Consider the following 19,442-nt stretch of genomic DNA (forward strand, 5'->3'; position numbering starts at 1 on the left):
CCCCAAACTCAAGACGACAGAGGAATCTGAGGCTTCTGCCTCGGACATAGTGTTCTACAGTTGGCTTCAGGGGCTGGCAGAACGTTAGGCGAACCCTCAGCCAGAACAGGCTCAGCAGGAGCTGGCAGTGTTGGCCGAGGTCTTGGCTCTTAAATCAGCCAGCAGGTCCAGCTTTCCTCTACAAAAGGATGTCCTTTCAGTTACCTCGAAGGTCTGGGAGAAGCCAGGGGCCAATTCCCAGCTGAACAAACGGCATGACGATCATTTTCGGCAGCTGGAGAAAGATCTGGTGCTGCTCTCAGTGCACTCCCCAGCCGCATTTGTCAGCCTCCCTACACTCTAAACCTGCATGTCCTCGCATTCTGCGACCAGCTCTCTCTCTCCAAGGAGGACAAGTTCCTTGAGTCCTTTGGCAGGAAGGTGTACCTTAACGCAGGGCTCCACCTTTGCCAAGCCAATGTGGACTTGCTTCTGTTGGCCACTAACCATAAGATGTGGAGTGACATCAGCAATTTTCTTTCGGACCTACCACTGGAAAGACAGGCCGCTTTCAAGACGGGCCTCGTGGAGGCCAGGACTCTGGCTCAAGACCGTATGGAGTCTGCCGTCTCGCATATAGACGCAGCCAGTAGGGGCATGTGCAAGGGGAAGCAAATGTGGAGAATGGCGTGGATGCATGCAACCAGGTTTTCCACAGTCGTTAAGGAGCAAATCCATGATCTCCCCTTTGAGGGTTTGGATCTGTTCCACTCGTCGACAGATGACGAGCTGATGAAGAAAAAGACCTCTACCCAAACCGCCAACAACCTTTCCCCAGAGCCAGGGCAGGTCTGACCATAAGCCTCGGTTGATCGGTGGGTTTCGGGCTTCCAGTAGAGGAAAACCCGCCAACCCGACAGGTCACCCAGTAAACACAGACGGAAGCAGCAACGAACTTCCAAGGGCTTTTTTTTGTTCCGCCACAGTCTCTAATAGGAAAAAGCAATGACGTTACGGTCAGGAACCACGGCTCTCCTGTTGGCGGTCATCTGACTCTGTACTGTGAGAAACCTGAAGGTGTCTCCCTGTCAAGCCCCCGGGGATCTGTCATCCAGGTGGCCAGGACACGGCCATCGCTTTTGGATCCAGTTCCTGGGGGTGGACCAGTGCGGGAGGATCACCTGGATGGGGTCCTTCGGGAGTGGGACATTGAGGGGTGAGACGCGGTATCCCTCTTCTTTCAAAACCTTTTCCCCATCCAACATTCAAAACCACTGCCCCCCCCCCTTCCGATACAAACACATTTGCACAACACACCAGACAACGGACGAACACCAGAGCCTGACATGTCCCAATACAAGGGTCAGGCAAAGTCAGGCAATTGATGAGAACCACACACACCCGACTGCCCTTTCCCTTCCCCACAGGGATAAAAGGTGGCGGGCGAGAGCACAGGACGAGCACGGCAGACGGCACAGCTAACCGGGCACAGCCGTTCAAGAGAAGGAGAGGAGCGCGGGAATCTGGAGGGTGGCGAGGAGAGAGGCAACCTTGACCTTTTCATCCCAGGTCCGCTGAACCTTTGTGGAAGACTACATAAAACAACCAATAGCATACGTGTCTTGCAGCAGATGTCAACTGCACACAGGCAAGCCTATGCCGATAAGCAGGAACAAGGGAGATTCCTGCATCCGTGGTTGCGGCCATGCGGTTCATCACAGCCAGGGAGTCGAGGGGATAGCCGATAAGAACCGAGCTGTGTTGAATGAGAATCGCAAAGTAGCAAGTTTGAACCAAGTTCAATGAACTGTGAAAAGTGTTAAGGGGAGATCAGCTGCTGAGGGAAACTGGCACCACATGGGTGCTAACTCGAGAGACTAGGGTCGATCCCCATCTGAGCAAAACTACAGGTACTAGAAGGCCACAGGAGGGCCGCCAAGATAGGTCAAAGAGGCATACAGGAGGTCAAGCAAAACCCCTGTACAATCGAAAGTGTTTGATCTACAAACTGTTGAAAAGCAAGGGAAGTGAATCCCGCATCCAGAGAAAGCAAGGGAAGTGAATCCTGCATCGAGAGAAAGCAAGGGAAGTGAATCCTGCACTGTGAGAAAGCATGGGACTTTTTACCCATCAAGGAACCTGTCAGCTAGCGGATTTGCCTGCTCGTGCTGAGGAAAGCTCGAGTGTGTGCTGTGCTCAGGAGACCTACCCTGACCCGTGCTGAAAATGTATGGAAGGGAGAACCATGGCAATTACATCCCGATTTATGATTTGAGAACACTTCTTTCTTTATTGAAACACTATCCCACACTTTGTTTGTATTTAGTGTAAGGATTGGCAATAGGTTTCTTAGTATAGGCCCTTTTTATTATGACAACGCCACTAGGACTGCCTTATTTTTATTCGATGGTCGACACTTGCTCCCATCTTAGATTTAGTTTCCAGTCTGCATTTATTGTTCAATAAACACCCTTGACCTGTGATCACTTGTGTCTGTCTTTACTGTTGTTACCCTGAGTTCCTCACAGTACATCGAGACGTGGAAGCGCTAGTTCTCACACCCTTGGCACCTCTCGATTGTCTCATCGGGGTTGAGTCTTCCCTTCCCGACCGGCTCACCGCTGCTGCAGATAGGCTCCCCAGCTTTGTTGGGGGGGATTCAAAAGCTATTGGACATATAAGCGGTGGAGCCAGTGCCTCTCCCCCCCCCGCATTCCCTCCCAAGAGATGGGCTCTGGTTTCTATTCTATTATTTGTTCAGTACCCAAAAACAACCAGATCTGAGGGTAGTCCTTGATCTCTCTAACCTCAACCTTTCACTACCCTTCGAGCGCCTTAGGATGATCACATCCGCCCGGATTGCGGAGTCACTGTGTGCACAAGACTGGATGTGTTCCATAGACCTAAAGGAGGCGTATCTGCACGTCTCCATCATTCAGCCAGACCAATTCTGCGGATCACGATTATGTCACATTATTTTCAGTACAAAGTGTTGTTGTTTGGCCTCAATAGGCCCCCTCTGCCCCCTGTGTATTCACCAAGTTTATGACGGCGGTGCTGAGTCTCCTCAGGTTAGAGTGCCATTATCTGTATCCTTATCTGGATGACTGGTTGGTGAGGCCCATTTCCCCGGAGGGGGCCCTCCATTTGTGCCAGAGGCTGGAGGATGTGCTCTTCAGGTTGGGATTCTCGCTCAACCAGAAGAAGTCCCAGCTGATCCCCTCACAGTCCCTACAGTTTCTAGGAGTCAGGAGGCACACTGTCTTCCCTACTCTTTATTGGCTGGCGTCAATCCGCTCCATTTGCCACCCCTCAACTTCAGCGTGGTGGTTTCAGCACTCGCGGTTCTTCTGGCCTTATGTTTTCTTATGATTCCACACGCCAGGCTCAAGATGAGACGGCTCCAGCTGCACTTGGTGGCTTCGTGGGACCAAGAAACTGGTTCACAGTCAGACAGACTATCCATTCCATCTACTCTTCACACGTGCCTAGACTGGTGGTTCCTCAACAATGTGGCAGGGGGGTGCCCCATTAACTCCTCTGTGGTGGTGACCACAAACTCGTCCCTCCATGACTGGGGGGCAATGTTTGAGACATATTCAATTCACGGCTCGTGGTCCAGGGAGGAGTCCAACTCCTACATCAATCTTCTAGAGCTCAAGGCAGTCGACTTGGCGCTCCAGGGTTTCCTTCCTCTTATTGGTGGCAGGTCGGTGCTTGTCAGGACTGACAATTCAGCAACAATGTTTTATCTGAACAAGCACGGGGGAACCAGATATGGAGATGGTCTCAATCTGGGAATGGGCTCTGGTTCAGGGTATCTGAATCAGAACAGTTCATCTTCCGGGGTACAGCAATGCAGAAGCAGACAAGTTGAGCCAGATGGGCTCCAACACATGCAAATGAGTACTGAACAAAAACGTCCTGGATCCTCTCTTTCGTCTGTGGGGTACGCCGTGTGTCAACCTCTTTGCGTTGCAGGACAACCACAAATGCCCTCTCTTTTCACATCATGGACGGGACAGGGCCTGGGGTCCCTGGGGCAAATCGTTCGAGCTCTTCTCGGACAACCTCAACAGTTATGCCTTCCCTCCTCCTGCCCTGATCCAGAGGCTTCTCTGCAGGTTCAGGGCGGCCGTGGGCTGCGGCCTTCTCTTCATAGCCCTGCATTGTCCTTCAAGAACCTGGTTTTCTTACCTTTTCAAGATAAGGGGGCAGAGACCAGTTCCTCTGCCAATCCACAACGGGAACTTCCGGAGGTAGCAGGGGGCGCAGTGCAACACACGGACCAGAGCCCTAGCAGCTTGGTTCCTGACCAGCTGAAGCTTACGCCAGCTTGCTTTTTTGCCGACAACTGGGATATAATTCAGGAGGCTAGGAAGCAGTCTACCAGTGTTCAGTATAGAATCAAGTGGTCACGATTCTGTTATTGGGCGCGGCATCGAGGGGTAGACTATGTCCTTTCTTTCTCTGTCCACTTGGCCCGTTTAGGTTGACACCTGCCGCACTTATTTGGCGGTGATTGGGGCCTACAAAAACTCATCTGAGGCCATCTTTTCAGCAGTGAACCCGGTGGTCAAGGCTCACCTCAAGGGCTTGTTGCGGCTGTTCTCCCCCCGATTCACAGACCACATCCTACCTATGACCTAAATGTGGTATTGTCTGCGCTTCAGCTCAAGCCGTTCCAGCCATTAGCCTTGAACCTTAAGTGGGTAACGCTGAAGACGATCCTGCTGGTTGCGCTCACTTCTGTGCAGAGGATCATCATGATAAGGTGGTGCTTTGAACCCACCCAAAGTTTCTGCCAAAGGTGGTCTCTCTCCCTTCCATCTGAACCAGGAGATTTGCCTTCTGGTCTTCTTTACCAATCCCCAGTCAGACGAGGAACAGTCCCTGCATTCTTTGGCTCTGCAGAGAGTGCTTAAATTTCACGGATAAAATGGATGAGGAAGACAGATGCTCTATTTGTCACGTTTGAGGGCACAGTCCCTAGCACTCAGTCCTCTAAGGCGTCCATTGCTCGCTGGATGGTGCTGACCATTTCTGAGGCTTACACGGCCATGGGCTAAAGGGTGCCAGAGGGAATCCACGCTCATGCAGTAAGGGCCAAGGCCATGGCAGTGGCGTTGCAGAGGCACGTCTTCCTGGGAGACCATTAGCAAGGGAGCTACTTGGGCCTTGTCCTCAGCTTTCTGCAGGCATTACTCTTTGGACATCAGCTACAGGAAGGACGGGGAGTTTGGGCAGGCAGTCCTCCAGAACATGTTTGCCTCTAGCTAGTCTCTTGTTCACCACCCAGTTTTGTTTGCTTCATTGGAATCATCCATAAGGATGTTGGAAGGGGACACGACACTGGAGGTAATAAAAGTTACCTCCTGTAGTGACTACAGTTCTCATGGTATCTAGTCCCCTTATCCCTTATTGGCTAAAAACTGTCAGCACAGCCAGGTTTACAAGCGCCTGATGTGTCAAAAGGGGACTGAGGTGAGGCGCTGCAGGACAGGGCCTAGCAGGCATATCTACGTCCGAGTCAGCGCCCCTGCCCGCTATACTTAATTTAAAGGGGAAGCTCATTTTTTGTTGCCAAAAGGTTCCGGCACCGTCCCCATGCTGGTGGACACCCATAAGGATGGAGGAAAGGGGACTAGGAATACTGTAGTCACTACGGTAACTTATTTCACACTCTGTCCCTTCGTACTCTGTCCTGTAATAGAATTGTTTCAATAAAAAGTTTATTCCTTTGGAAAGCATTCTACAAAGTGCAGTGGGGTTTCATGTTCAAAGCCCTTCACAAATACGGCTCCTCCCCTCAAGACTGATCCAACTTATCAAACTCCTCTACACCGAACCTACAGCGTCTGTGGCCACGAATGGAACTGCGTCTGAGGATGTCACACTACAATCGGGCATGCGCCAAGGCTGCCCACTATCACCGCTCCTATATGCTGTATCCATAGAACCAATGGCCATGAAAATGCACACAGATACGACATGGGCAGGAATCCACCAAGGCCTGGAAGAACACAAAGTCTCCCTATACGCGGAAGACCTTCTACTCTACATCAGCAATTGTCTGGAATCACTACCCCACTTCCGATCCCTGCTCATAGAGATCGGCCTGATGGTAGGGTACAAGGTGAACTGGAGCAAGACAGAAGTTATGCCCCTCCGAAGAGATATTCCATGGGACCCCAGAGGGGTAGAGTCCTTCACACTTCAACCACACTCCCTGAAATACCTGGGGATACAAATAAGCGCCTCAATATCGAACTCAGAGACCTCAACTACCCCCAGGCGTTGGACAACATCCGCAAAGACCTAGAACGATGGGGCACTCTAACGCTTTACAGACAGGAAGAATAAATGCCCTGAAAATGAACTCCTTTCCCAAAGTCATATATATTGCAACAATGATACCCATTGCTCCGACTACACGCATGTTCCAAGAAGTCAACAAGGCCATCAGCAAATGTATTTGGAGGGGAAAGAAAGCTCAGGTCCGCCTCACCATCCTACAAGCACATAAACCAGCAGGGGGTCTGGCGGCCCCCTTCCTCATGGCATACTGCCAAGCAGCCCAGCTAATATGGGTGAAACGATGGCTCAATCGGAACGAAGACACAAACTGGCACACCATAGAAACCTCCATCATGACCCCGCTGCGCCCCATCAAAATCATGGCAACCCCGCTTCACAAACTACTGGTCCATATTAAATCGCACCCTATTATACGACCGACCCTCCAACAAAGGCATAGACTCAGAGCGGCACAGGGGGTGCAAACCAGACACCCACCAGCCTGGTCCAGCATAAGGTCGGTGCTAACAGGAACAACGGCACTATCACAACAACACAGACGAACGGACGCATGGGCCAAGATCCTTATAATGGACATCTGTGAAGATGGAACTCTGGTGAGTTTCCCAGAGGCTCAGGCAATATTGGGCCTAGGACCAGGGGATTGGCTTCTCTATCACTCGATCCAGAAAACAATTCTCCAACACACAACTCAGGAGTCCAGGCTTCCACACCCCCTACCATGTGAAATCGCAATGGATCAAAACCCAGAGGCCTTCCCACGCATTCGCACCTTCTACCGGATGGCCATCCCTAACAATCTGCACAGACTAAACGCCCTAGCAGCAGCCTGGACGGAGGACTTAAACACACTAGGGGATCCAGCTGACATACTAAGACGCTTTGCAACAATCCCCACGATCTCTCTCGACCTCAAAAATAGGGAAATCTAATTCAAAATACTACAACGCATTTACTACACCCCCCCGACAAGATGCACAGGATGGGAATCCACCCTACCAATAAATGCTGGAGGAACTGCGAGGGCATAGGGACCCTGGCCCACTTGCTATGGTCATGTCCAAAGATCACTGCATACTGGCAACGGGTATGCCGGACACTTAACACAATCAACAGAGCAGATGTCCCCTTCTCCCCACGAACGATAGTACTGGGGGACGATGGCACAGATTGGCACCAGGACCCACTGACAAATAAACTAATTTCCCTCATCATGTTCTCGGCTAGGAAACTGCTGATCACACATTGGAAAGCGATCCAGTCGCCAACAAGCACCGAATAGTCACAGTCACTCGCTAAAATATGTCACCTGGAATGCGCTGCCTACAAAAGACAAATTATGGCCAACCCCTCCAGAGGTCACCGCTTTGAAGAAATCCTGGACTCGTTCCTGTGACCCCCCCCGCACCCTAGCCCAATCTCGGGAGAGAAAGCCAATGTCCCTCATGGCAATCCAGAACTATTTACGGGGTCACACTAAGGGGCCGAACAACTGTCCTGCATGATTTTCCACATCCCGATAAGGTTTTTTTTTTTTTTACATTTGAATGGTTTGTATCTTGTTTCTATGAATTAATGTATGTTCACTTGAAAAAAAAAAGAATCAACAGAGGTTGACAAAAAAGTTAATTCCTTTGTGTTGTATGGTTTGGAGCTTATCACCTTTAGGAGTAGGAAATGGTGTAATTTGCTTGAGAGGAAAAGTGTGGAGGGCGATGTTGGGGCGTCCTCCATCTGTACCGGTAAGTGCTATCAGAGTAGAATAGAGTTTTAACTGATGGTGGCTGATGTATAAACGTAATAAATTGGGGTTTTTCTTTAAGGTAATAGAGGGGACCAGTGATTCCTTGTTTGTTCAATTGGGTGATGTTGTTCGGTCAGGGACGGACAATTCCTTAATGGAATTTATGAGGTTGTGTGAAAGTTTTTTTGAGTGAAGCTGGCACTGGTGCCTGCGCCTCTAAGGCAGTAATTAAATCAAAGCTGGGAGACTGGGACAATATAGAAAAGGTTCAGTCTCTCTCCAAATTAAAACTTTATAAGGAATCTTTGTTTTTTGTCCAGCAGCTCTAAGTCTCTAAGGCCACACAATCAAATTTCCGTCTAAAAATATCAGATTAGGTTTTTAAAATTTAGATTGAATTGTTTGCATACCATGGAAGGCATCCGCCCTCCTATTGGTCTTATTAGAGACAGGCATATGTGTAGACTTTGTAAGCAGGATTGTTTGGAATCCCTCCGCCATTTAGTGTAAGGGCACTGACAGAGGGAAACAGAGTGATGTAGGACACTGTAACCATGAAGTGCACAGGGTTCCAGCAGCACAATCATTATTCATGTCCCTGATGATGGGTTAGAAGGACAACCTATCAAGGGAAAATCATCAGGATAAACCAGATCTGAGAAAATCATAAAGAAGCTCAGGTCCTAACATCAGAGGTGTAGGGTGGAACGTTGAGTCTGACATTCCCACCACTGCACCTCCACAAAGGAGGAGGGTAAGGTGCCAAAGAGCCAGTAGCAAAGGTATAAGCCCTCATTAGTGTGCATTACATAACACACCACAGGTTGAAGGACAGGGAGAATGTAACACAGGCTTGAAAAGGGAAACGTTGAGGACTGCATTGTCAATCCTCCCATGTCCCCAACATTCAAAATTCGAAAATGATATGGCAGAGTTTGCACTACCACCACAGAGTGGCTTACAACTTTCCAAGATGTGGGAATGAAAGGGATCCAAGCATAACGGTAGAATTAGTGTGTGTAAAACACCTATATACTCTACTTATCTGAACTATGGGCAGGAACACAAAGGTGAGCATTGTTTTGCAACTCCAATAACCTCACGATCTCCCAAATACTTGCAGGTTCATCAGACTCACCGTCCTCTTCCAAGTGACCAGAGTTCGGCAGCTCGGAATCTTGACTGTGGAGAGCTTTTTCCTGCTCTGGAAGAAGTGAAATACCATCCATGAGTTCCTCCACTGGGTCCAGCATCTCATTAGCACACAGCTAGAGAGTTAAACAGAAAGAAAGTTGTTATAAAGGGCAGAAAGAGCACACTAGAGAATCATCAGAAGTATGTCCGAGACACTGGGAAATTGGTTGGATTTAGTAGAACAAATTACTTACCTTATGGTAATGTTCTTTCTGATGAACATTCTTCCCCACAGATTCCTCATCTATGATACCTTTCTCAAAGCAACAGCTGCTATTCGGAAACATTTTCTGCCGCCAGGGGGCATGGCTACACCCATAGCCTTTACGCACTTCGCGTCGGATAGGACTTCAAGGCCAGCATATGTATAGAGGCGTCCTCACCCTGCCCAGTCACCTCAGTTCCACCCCTTTTCCCAAGTTCACGGACGCTGAGGGACCGTGGAACCAAGGTGTATAAGCTACCAGAAGAGGGGCATAAAGGGAGGATGATGAGGAATCCATGGAAGGAACATCCATCAGAAAGAACGTTACAAAAAGCAAAGTCATTTGTTTTTCTAATGGGCTCCTTCCTCCCACAGATTCCTCATCTATGATAGACTCCCAAAGCAGTAAAATGACCCGGAGGAAAGGGGGTAGCAAGGACATCACCTAAACCAGAAAACTCTAAAGGAAGCTCTGCCAAATTGAGCATCCTGATCAGACATAGAATCCAAGCAGTAATGCTTAGAAAACATGTGCAATGAAGCCCATAGCGCAGCTTGGCAAATATCCAGAAGAGGGCGAGGGGGCCGCCAACCATCTGGTGAAGTGAGCCCTGAGACCTTCATGGACCACCTTGCCAGCTAGATTTTAGCATTCATAAATGCAGAGAATGATTCATCGAGTCGGGCACAGTTTCGTAACAGCCCAGCCCACTCAGTCAACTCCATAACCAACAATAAATTGGTCACCAGTCCTGTTCTCACTTGTCCAAGAGATGTAGTACTTGAGTGCCAGCATTGGATCTAGCCTATGGATACTCTTCTGTACTATCAAAGGGTGAGGTGGAGCAAAGAAGATGGGTAGATGGATCTTTTGAGAAATATGGAACTCAAGAGACCACCTGGTCAAGGAAGGGGGGGAGGGGGTTGAACTCCTTCTCCTTGGAGAAATTCAAGTAGGGAGGATTAACAGACAGAGCCTGGAGATCACTCACCCGTCTAGCAGAAGTGATGGCAACCAGGATAATCACCTTAAGGGTGAACAGTCTTCAAGAACAAGAATAAAGGGAGTTCAAAAGGATCATACATTAAAAACGACAACACTAAATTTAAATCCCACGCCGGAGCAACAAAATTGGGTGGGGGGGATACATATTGGAAAGACCCCTCAGAAATTGAATGACTGTGTGGATCATGAAAATGGAGCCCTGCTGCTGGGTCTTTTGAAGACCGAAATGGCTGAAAAATACCCCTTCACTGTAACAACTTGTAGTACTGTCAGTGCCAAAGACAGAAGAAACTGCAACATAGAGGAAGTGGAGCAAGTAAAAGGGTCCAGATCCCTCTCACACTCCCTATACCTCAGCCTTTCAGCAGCCAGACATGAACGGTCAGCCTGCGAAGGTTCAGGTACGGGACCCTCCCCCCTCCAAGTGGGAAAGGCAGTCAGTCTTCTGCGGAAGATCCCAGGGCGGGCAGATGGCCACATCAAGCAACTCTGGGTACCACATTTTCCAGTCGCCATCCAGAGCGATCAAGATTATTGTGGATCCGAACAGACACAATCTCCTGATAACGAGCAGATTGACAGGGATCCGCGGGAATGCATAGAGCAGGTAAAAGTCCCATTCGTTCGTCAACGCATCCCACAGAGCTCCCTGACGAGGAAACTCTGTGGTGAAGGACCATCTGCACTTCCTGTTTACACTGAAAGCAAAGAGGTCCATTTCGGGAGTAGCCCAGAGGGAGAAAATATTCTACAGAACTTCCTGGCAGAGCTCCCAATCATGGGAGGCCGATGACTGCCTGCTCAGAGGATCCGCTAGAGTGGTTTCCTTGCCGGCCAGATGGGCTGCAGTCAGACACATGCTGGTCTTTAGAACCACAATCGCATTGCTTCTGTGCACAGCGGCAAGAAGCCCACGCCACCACTCTTGTTGAGTTAAGGTATGCCTGCTGTATTGTCCGGATCGCGCTCAGCTCCAGCAGATTGATGTACTCCCCCCTGAACACCAATGGGGAACACAGTCTGCTCACTGAAAGGTCTTGGAGGCGAGCACCCCAGCCCTTCAGACATGCATCCGTGACTAGAGTCACTTGTGCCAGGGTTGTCGGAAAAATGACCCCCTCAGGGGGTTTTCCTTCATGGAGTACCACTGTAGGTCTCCGGACACTCACTCTGAGACCAGAAGAAGGTCTGAAGTCTGTCTCTGAAAAAGAGATCACTGCAACCTCAAGTGGAACTGTAGCGACTTCATGCGCAGTTGGGCTTCTGGTGCCACCAAGGTGCATGATGCCAATACGACCCATCAAGCACAGAAAAGCTGAGGCTGGAACTATTGTCCGAGGTTGGAAAACCTGGACCATCTTGAAGACATTCGCCACTCTGTTCTAGGGCAGGAAACCCGACCCAGGCGAGTGTCCACGCCTGCACCGATAAAACAGAGGGAATGGGATGGTGAAACCTGAAACTCCATGAAGTTCAGGGAGAAGCCCAAGCTATGTAATAGGCTGCAAATCCGGTACAGGTGTGCCGACGCTAGATCTGGTGCACGGGCTCCGACGAGCCAGTTGTACAGGTAGGAAAAGATATGAATGCCTTCCCTCCGGAGGAACCTGCCACTACAGCCAACTGGTTGGTGAAAACACTGGGTGCAGAGGAGAGGCCGAAATGGAGGACTTTGAACTGGAAATGACAGTTACCCACTTTGAATCTCAGATACTTCCTGTGCGTCTTGTGGATAGCGACATGGAAGTAGGCATCCTGGAGATCCAGGGAAACTAGCCAGTCATTCACGATCAGAGCCAGGGTAACCATCTTGAACTTGACAATGCGCAAGTACAAGTTCAGAGCCTGCAGATCCAGGATGGATCTCAGACATCCTTACTTCTTTGCATATAGCCAGGTACTATCTCTATAGCCATTGTTGCCAGAAGCTGACGGATCTCCTCCAGCAGGAGAGGTTCCAGAGGCAAGGGTTGGTGGTAATGGGGGTGGTGTGAGGGGCGAAAGGCAAAAGGAAGGCAGTATCCCTGCTGGACAATCTGTAAGTATCAGACACCTGAGGTGGAATTTCTCCATTGCTTGCCAAACAAGGATATCCTGCTCCCCACAGGGGATACATTTTTAGGAAATATTTCTATTTAAGCAACTTTTCCTCCATACTCTATGGACCCCCAAACCTTTTCTTTTGTTTTTTAACTGGTCCTGACGTCTACAGGGAAGTAAAGCTTTTAGCTTCACTCCCCGGGTCTTTTACTCATTTTGTTATGGGGAAACTAATCAGTCCTTCAGACTATAAGTACTGGGATACTAGGTTTCCCTTTAGTCTTTTGTTAACATTTTGACAGTGTACACAGCATCTTACAATGCAGTGCAGTGGGGATACATTTGTATCAACCTAGTCTTTTCCACTTGGGAAGCTGGTGCCAGCAGATATTTCTTTGCCAGTTTTGCATTATGTTTAGTGTGCACATTTGCGTTTACCGCATAAGTCTACTAAACGTGGCTAGTTCCCTAAAAAATGGCCGGCCATGAGATTTTCTGCTCGTTCTTTGGCCATATTGTTGTTTGGACTTCTTCCTGCTTTCTCAGGTCAGGAAATCCCTTATATGGTGGGAGAAACCAAAGGATTTCTCACTGAACAGTCCCTTGGGATCTGTCATCCAGGTGGCTGGGGCACCCTCCTTCCTGTGCGGTGTGTGAACTTGAAAGTAGACGAGCCGCACTGGGCCAAAAGCCTTGACTATACGGAAGGTCTTGATAAACTGTATCAGCCACTGCTCGTAGGTGAAATGGGAGACTAGCTTGTGTTGATAAATGAAAAGGACAAACGTTTGAAGTGGTTGTTGGGCTGTCGAGAAACTGCGAGCAAAAGCACAGTAACAAAAATGAAGAATGCAGAGATTGTGCGTATGAGCGAAGCCGTAAAAGAAATCCGAAGCACTTGACAGTGTAACTGAGAAAGGAGGCGAATAGTCAAAGAGGTCATACGAGGGTAAAGTGAAGGGTACAAGCCCCCCCTCGTACAGTCGAAAGTCTTTGACAGAAGGTGAAACAAAGTATAAAGCTAACCTAAAGAATTGTTAGCCCTATGATGCTAACTAAGAATTGCAGATACCAGAAGGCCTCAGGAGAGCAAGCCGGTATAAACCTTTGAACTCTATCCAGTATTGTGGGTTGCGCATAGGATGGCAGCCGTGGGAAAGAGAAGCCCGATTGTTTAAAGTAAACGCATTTGCTACAACATAACAGAGTGACCCGGTGAGACAGGATCGCCTACCGAAGTCTCTGTATTAAACTGGCAGGTACTTTCAAGTGAAAGCATGAAAGATCGCAAAGTAACAAGTGTGATGCTAGCGGTTTGAAGGCTTGCGCCCGATCGAGGCAAGCCAGAACTGCCTACAGAGGAAGGTCTGGGCCTGGAGGAGGGGGACCGGAGTGAATCGACAAAAGTGAACCAAATATTTGTTTTAAAAGATATTAAGAGCTCCTGAGTGTTATAAGTTAGTAGAACTGGTAAAGTTAACTGAACTGTGATTTGAAGGCTACAGTGAACCCAATGGAGGGATGTCAAGTGAAAGCAAGGGAAAGTGAATCCGGTATTTTGATAAAGTGACTGAACAGTGGTGTAAAGACGAAGAAACCCGGGGAAGAGGGGAATCCTGCATGGTGAGAGCTTGGGGAAAGTCTTGTGATACCAAGCTAAAGACATTGATTCGAGGGATCCAGACTTGTCTGAAGATACTGCTTCCTGATGCCTATAGACTCAAAGGTTGCTCACAGTCATGCCACTGTTCTGCCTTGTTCTGTGATGTAACGTGGGGAAGGGAATGCACTAGTTCAGCAGTCCTGAACTACCGAAAACGTTTTGGACATTTCAGTTTGCGCTACACACTTGATATACATATCATTGCCCCACACGCTTTTGTTATATAGAATAAGGATTTGGCAATAGGTTTATTAGTAAAGGCCATTTCGTTTTGACACAACTCCACTAGGACAGTGTTTTCTCTACTTTGACGGTCATAGCATGCTCGCATCTTAGATTTAGGTTTAGATTAGGCATTTTTCTCACCCATATACTGTTCAATAAACAGACTAGGATTGCCCTCTTTGTGCCCGTCATACTTCTGATTACCATGCCTTTCTTACAATGGTCGTACTTTCACCTGGCCCACTCCACATCTGGGTCACATGAAAGTGTTGGTGTGGGGCATGAGTGAAACTCACAGTGGTCCCTGATTGGACCATTGCTGGCTGTCCGAATGGTGCAGATCCTTACCACTGGTGGGCTTGTACTTGCACCCAGCCAGGATGTAGGATAGGAAGAGGACTCCTGCAGCCATTTCTTCAGTTCAGCATTGTAGTCAAGTATCCTGTGTAGAAGAGCAGCCGGCCGAAGGTCCGTGGACGACTCCCGAAGAGGCCCAGCATCCCCTTCCTGCATTTGGCCCAGGGAAGCCCTGCTGGACTATCTGATCAGCAAAGGCCCTGAGTGGGTGCTTCAACCCTTCGACTGCTGGGACGTACCAGTCTCGACGCATTCACGAGCATCCAGCAGTCCTGAGCCTTCAGAAGTGTCCCTGGTCCACGCGGTGGACTGACCAGCTCTCCAGTGGGCTACCTTGGCTGAATCATTGCCTGAGGGACAGTCATGACCCTTCAGAAGTGTCTCTGGACCATATGGTGGACTGACCAGCTCTCCATTGGGCTACCTTGGTTGAATCATTGCCATTCCATGTTCATCACCGGAACTTCGGTGGTCACCATCTTGTGCCACAAGTCACCTTTCTGCCAAGTTTCAACCCATAGACCTCCTGCACCAGAAGAAACAGCAGGAAAACTGACCACCCCAGTCGACCCATCTATTCATCTGGGAAAATCGGAGTCAGCGGGGTATGCAATTGCAACGCATTCACCGCCCCCTGTTCTCCTTAGAACAAACTTTGGTTATTCCATTCCTTTGCTTTTAGATCATTGGATCTAAAAGCTTGTATCTAAAAGATCGGAATATACTTGTACTTGCCTGTAACATTGTTTGAAATATCTTCTGGAACATTTTCACCACCACAACAACTCTTCCCACATCAGTCCACTCTCCTAAGAAGCCGCTTTGTGACTTTTGGGCACAAGGCCCCATACATCATAGGGACTGGACTTGCCCCACTGTGACTGTGATAAGGTATTATTCTTGTGAACTGGTTTCATTCTACTGTATCAATACTTACCTTATTTTAGTTGTATAAGTTATTGTATGCATTCCTACAAACGTAAAGGTGACTGTATATATGTTTGATAATGGAGTATTGTGTGATATTACTACCTGCTTATTTCATTCTTAGTGTGTATTTTGGGCCTATAATAAATATAGTATTTTTGTACTTTCCTCTCGAAAGGGAATTATTGTGGGCTCAGTGTGTGGACTCATTGTGAATCCCTGACCGCACTCACTTTCTCCTGAGACTAAGCCTTGGCCACTCGCCACGCTTACTTTGATTGGTTCCCCTGTTCACTATAAACAGGGTGGCCTCCTTAAATCTGTCTAGCATGCCAGATGCTATAAATCCATCTTAAGTTGGTGGCAGCGGTGGGATAAGGTCTTGGGTACCCCAGTGTTGTCCACTGGTGAAGTATCATAATTCTATTTACACAGCACAATGTGATTTGAACTTAGTAGTTGGTATAACAGTTGCATACACTTTTTTAAGATATGGAAACATTCACTATGAATACTCTTGCTGCACTTCGAGTAGAACATTTAAAAAGGTGTCTGTGAACAGACGATTGCCATCATCTGAAAACAAAGCTGATTTAGTACAGAAATTATTGCATCACCAGGAGTGCAGAATTGCTGATTTGCCTATTAATATGGATGCGGTAGATACTGGAGCAGGTCCAAGCAGTAGCAATGGACTTGTGGTAACATCACTATTGAGAATACACATGAAGGAGAAGAGGAGACTTCCAATGTTTCCCTGTCAACTTTGGAAGCTGAGACCATGTGGGAGCTTAACAGAGAGAAGCTCAGCCAGCAAGAGTTGGATTTTAACACCGCTAAGCTGGAGTTTCACAGGATTGAGAAACAAAATGATAGCAATCACCAGTTTGAGTTGGCCATACAACAAGGGTCTCGGGGCTCTTCCAGAGGTGCTGGGAGTAGTTCTGGATCCTCTTCTCATCAAAGATTTCCTAAGGATCTGCTCAGTACGTATGATGAAAAATGATATTGATTGCCCGACGAATCCCAGGATGCTGTCACTGCTTCCTTAGGGGAGCCCCTTCTCATGAGGCAAGGGAGGTGAAGCCGTTACCCGATAGTGCCCCTGGGGATGGTACTTGGTGCATGGATCTCATGGGAGGGGAAACGCCCTATGGGACCAGTGACTACTATTCTGGGAGAACGTGGTATGCACTCAATATGTATATTGAGTGTATACTCAATACTAACTGAAGAGCATAACACCAACACCTACACCTCCCCTTCACCCCACGTTACACCTTTTCACCACTGGTCATTGTGGCAGCGCCGGCAGCTGTGCAATACTATCCTCCGTTACTCACCTAACATGGCCGACGGCATAGCTGACAGTTCTACGAGCAGCGGAGCCTCCGACGTATGTTTCCTGATAACGCACAGACAAGGTCACGTGACTCTATATACATACACCAGGAAATCAAGCAAATGCGCCGCTACTCTCCTGCACCGCGCTTCGTAAGTTTGTTCCTAGGAATCGCGACTTATGTATTCAGTAGAAACTTCTTAAGTCTGACTCTCTTACAACCTTCCTTTCCTCTACCTTTTCCTCTACAGACCTCTTTGACCCGATAGAGAGCCCCTTGATTATCTCATCCATTCGCTACTCCATACTGCAGATTCCCCTGTTACCGCCGGAAAGTGAGTCTCCCAAGTCCGGTGCCCATTCTTTCCATTTTTTTCCCGTTCTCTTCAAGTTCATTACTAACCTCTGCCGATGGCATCCTATCCCTGTTGTGTTTCCAAGCATTAGATGTAGAGAACGGATCACTTCGAAAGCAACACCGCAATACACCAATAGGCCACTCCCCTCAGTCTTGGGAGTAAGTTTAATTCTTTCTCCCCATCAACATACAGTCCGCTATCCCCTTCTCCACGGAACACTCATCTCTCCTGTCTCCCACTGTAGGACGACTCATCATCCTCAAGACATCCAGACTTCGGTGACCTCAATTCCCGGAAGCGGCCAACAGACAAACTCCTCCACTGCTTCCAATCAGGGTTTTTCTTCTCCGGAGGGTTTTCCCTGGGGGTTGTGTGCCTTCTTTCACAGTGTATTTCCGCTGGTGAGGAAGTGGCAGGATTTTCTGGGAAAGCTTCCTTTCCTGCAGTGTTGCACCATTGGACCCTACTGACCACCCAGGTTAGGGTCAATTACAAATAAGTCGATTTGGATTTAAAGCTAGTTGATATTTCCGCTGTGTATACTCAATACTAACTGAAGAGCTTAACACCAACTTATCACCCCCTCTCTTTCTACGCCCTACCCTACTATCCAGCATACTTCTGTAGATCTCAGAAGAATGGACTGAGACAAGGAAGCATGGAGGTAGTTGCCATGAAGATCGAAACAAAGGGACTGTGATGAAGAATAAGTGCAGATCCGCGAGGATCACACAAAAGGAACCTACCTGAACTTCTTCAACTGTAGTCTTCAACTACAGACCATACGGAATGCTGACATAAAAAATTACAACTGACTTACAGCCTGTCAGAGCCTCCCTAGAGGAATTGAGAGTGTGTTGTGATGAATTTGGCAATGTCACCACTATCTCCCCTGGGAAGGTCTCCACTCATGTGGCCATGGAAGGGTGGCCGCTAGCTGCACAAGGGTGTACCATGGAGAGGGAGACCATCCTAATGGGATTAAAGTGGACTTGCCAGATAGAAGACAGTATTTCCGCCCAAGGGACCCAAAACCACCTCCTTAAGAACAATCCCTTCCATAATAATCTCATAAGGTGTACTCCTTTTACCAATCCCCTAAAAGGTACTGGGATGAGGAAAAATAAGAGTCACCTCAATGAAGTAGCAATGATGATCACCCCCGATGAGAACCGCTGTCTGCGGTCTAGTCTTTCCCCAACAACTGAGACGAAGTAAAGGCGAGGAGCAAGGATGATCACTCCCCATGAGAACAGCTTCCAGAAGTCCAGTCCTACCCCAGATCCTATTGGCCATAGCCAATATAAAAGTAAGGAAATACTTTGGACTGCTGTGCCAGAAGACAGAAGAGAGAACTGTTGTACCCCAACTGTCTATACTGTCTATGGGGAGCTGTGAAGTGCTGGAGGAGTCAAGGAAAACAGTCTACCCCCTCCAGAAAGAAGGTGAACCCCTGTGATTCAATAGAGTGCCTCAGTTCAGAAGACACAGCATACTCCTTCACTGAGAGGGAAACCAGGGAGAGTTTGTTTCCTCACCCAGCTGGGGTGAGGCCGATTGGAGTATATGGTAAAGAGACCAGCGTCTACTGCTGGCGTGATAAAAAATAACCCCTCTGAGAGAACCGAGGAGGAGAAAGGCTGGAGCCGGTGTGGTGGAGCCAGAAGGCTCGCCGACGAAACAAGAAGAAACTGCTGGACCGGGGCTCCTGGGCGTTCGCAGGTGACCAAAGGCAGCGTTTCACTTACTGGAGACGAGAAGGAAAGTGACCAGACTCGTGGAAGCAGCAAGAGACAGAAGAAAGAAGCAGAAGTGGTTGCAACAAGAAAACTAACAGAAATCCTTTACCGACTGACTGCGGGAGAATTCGGGAACGCAATTCAGAGCTGGTTAGGCCGCCCAAAGACAGTGGGACCCGAGGGCGTATCGGCAGCCACGCCAAATGCAGATAGTTGTGTGCACTATAATTGAGAGGGAAAAACAGGGCAAAAGGACATTTTATTCAAAGGGAAAGGAAACACAAACAAAACCCTTAGAAATATATGAACGGGTACAATGCAAGCAAATGGAAAACCTGAGTAAG

The 19,442-nt window shown here is 48.5% G+C and overlaps 1 protein-coding gene across 5 annotated transcripts in view; it reads right to left on the bottom strand.

Moving 5' to 3' along the window:
* WDR59 (WD repeat domain 59) overlaps nucleotides 1-19,442 on the bottom strand; it is a 1,538,892-nt gene that overhangs the window by 794,093 nt on the left and 725,357 nt on the right. For all 5 annotated transcript variants that reach the window (XM_069604207.1, XM_069604197.1, XM_069604168.1 and 2 more), the window contains exon 12: nucleotides 9,180-9,309. In XM_069604207.1, coding sequence (XP_069460308.1) covers nucleotides 9,180-9,309 — 130 coding nt within the window. The remainder of the gene's footprint in view (nucleotides 1-9,179; nucleotides 9,310-19,442) is intronic.

The sequence above is a fragment of the Ambystoma mexicanum genome, chromosome 1p, assembly GCF_040938575.1.
Source record: "Ambystoma mexicanum isolate Mex_15411 chromosome 1p, UKY_AmexF1_1, whole genome shotgun sequence".
In the NCBI taxonomy this organism is placed as follows: Eukaryota; Metazoa; Chordata; class Amphibia; order Caudata; family Ambystomatidae; genus Ambystoma; species Ambystoma mexicanum.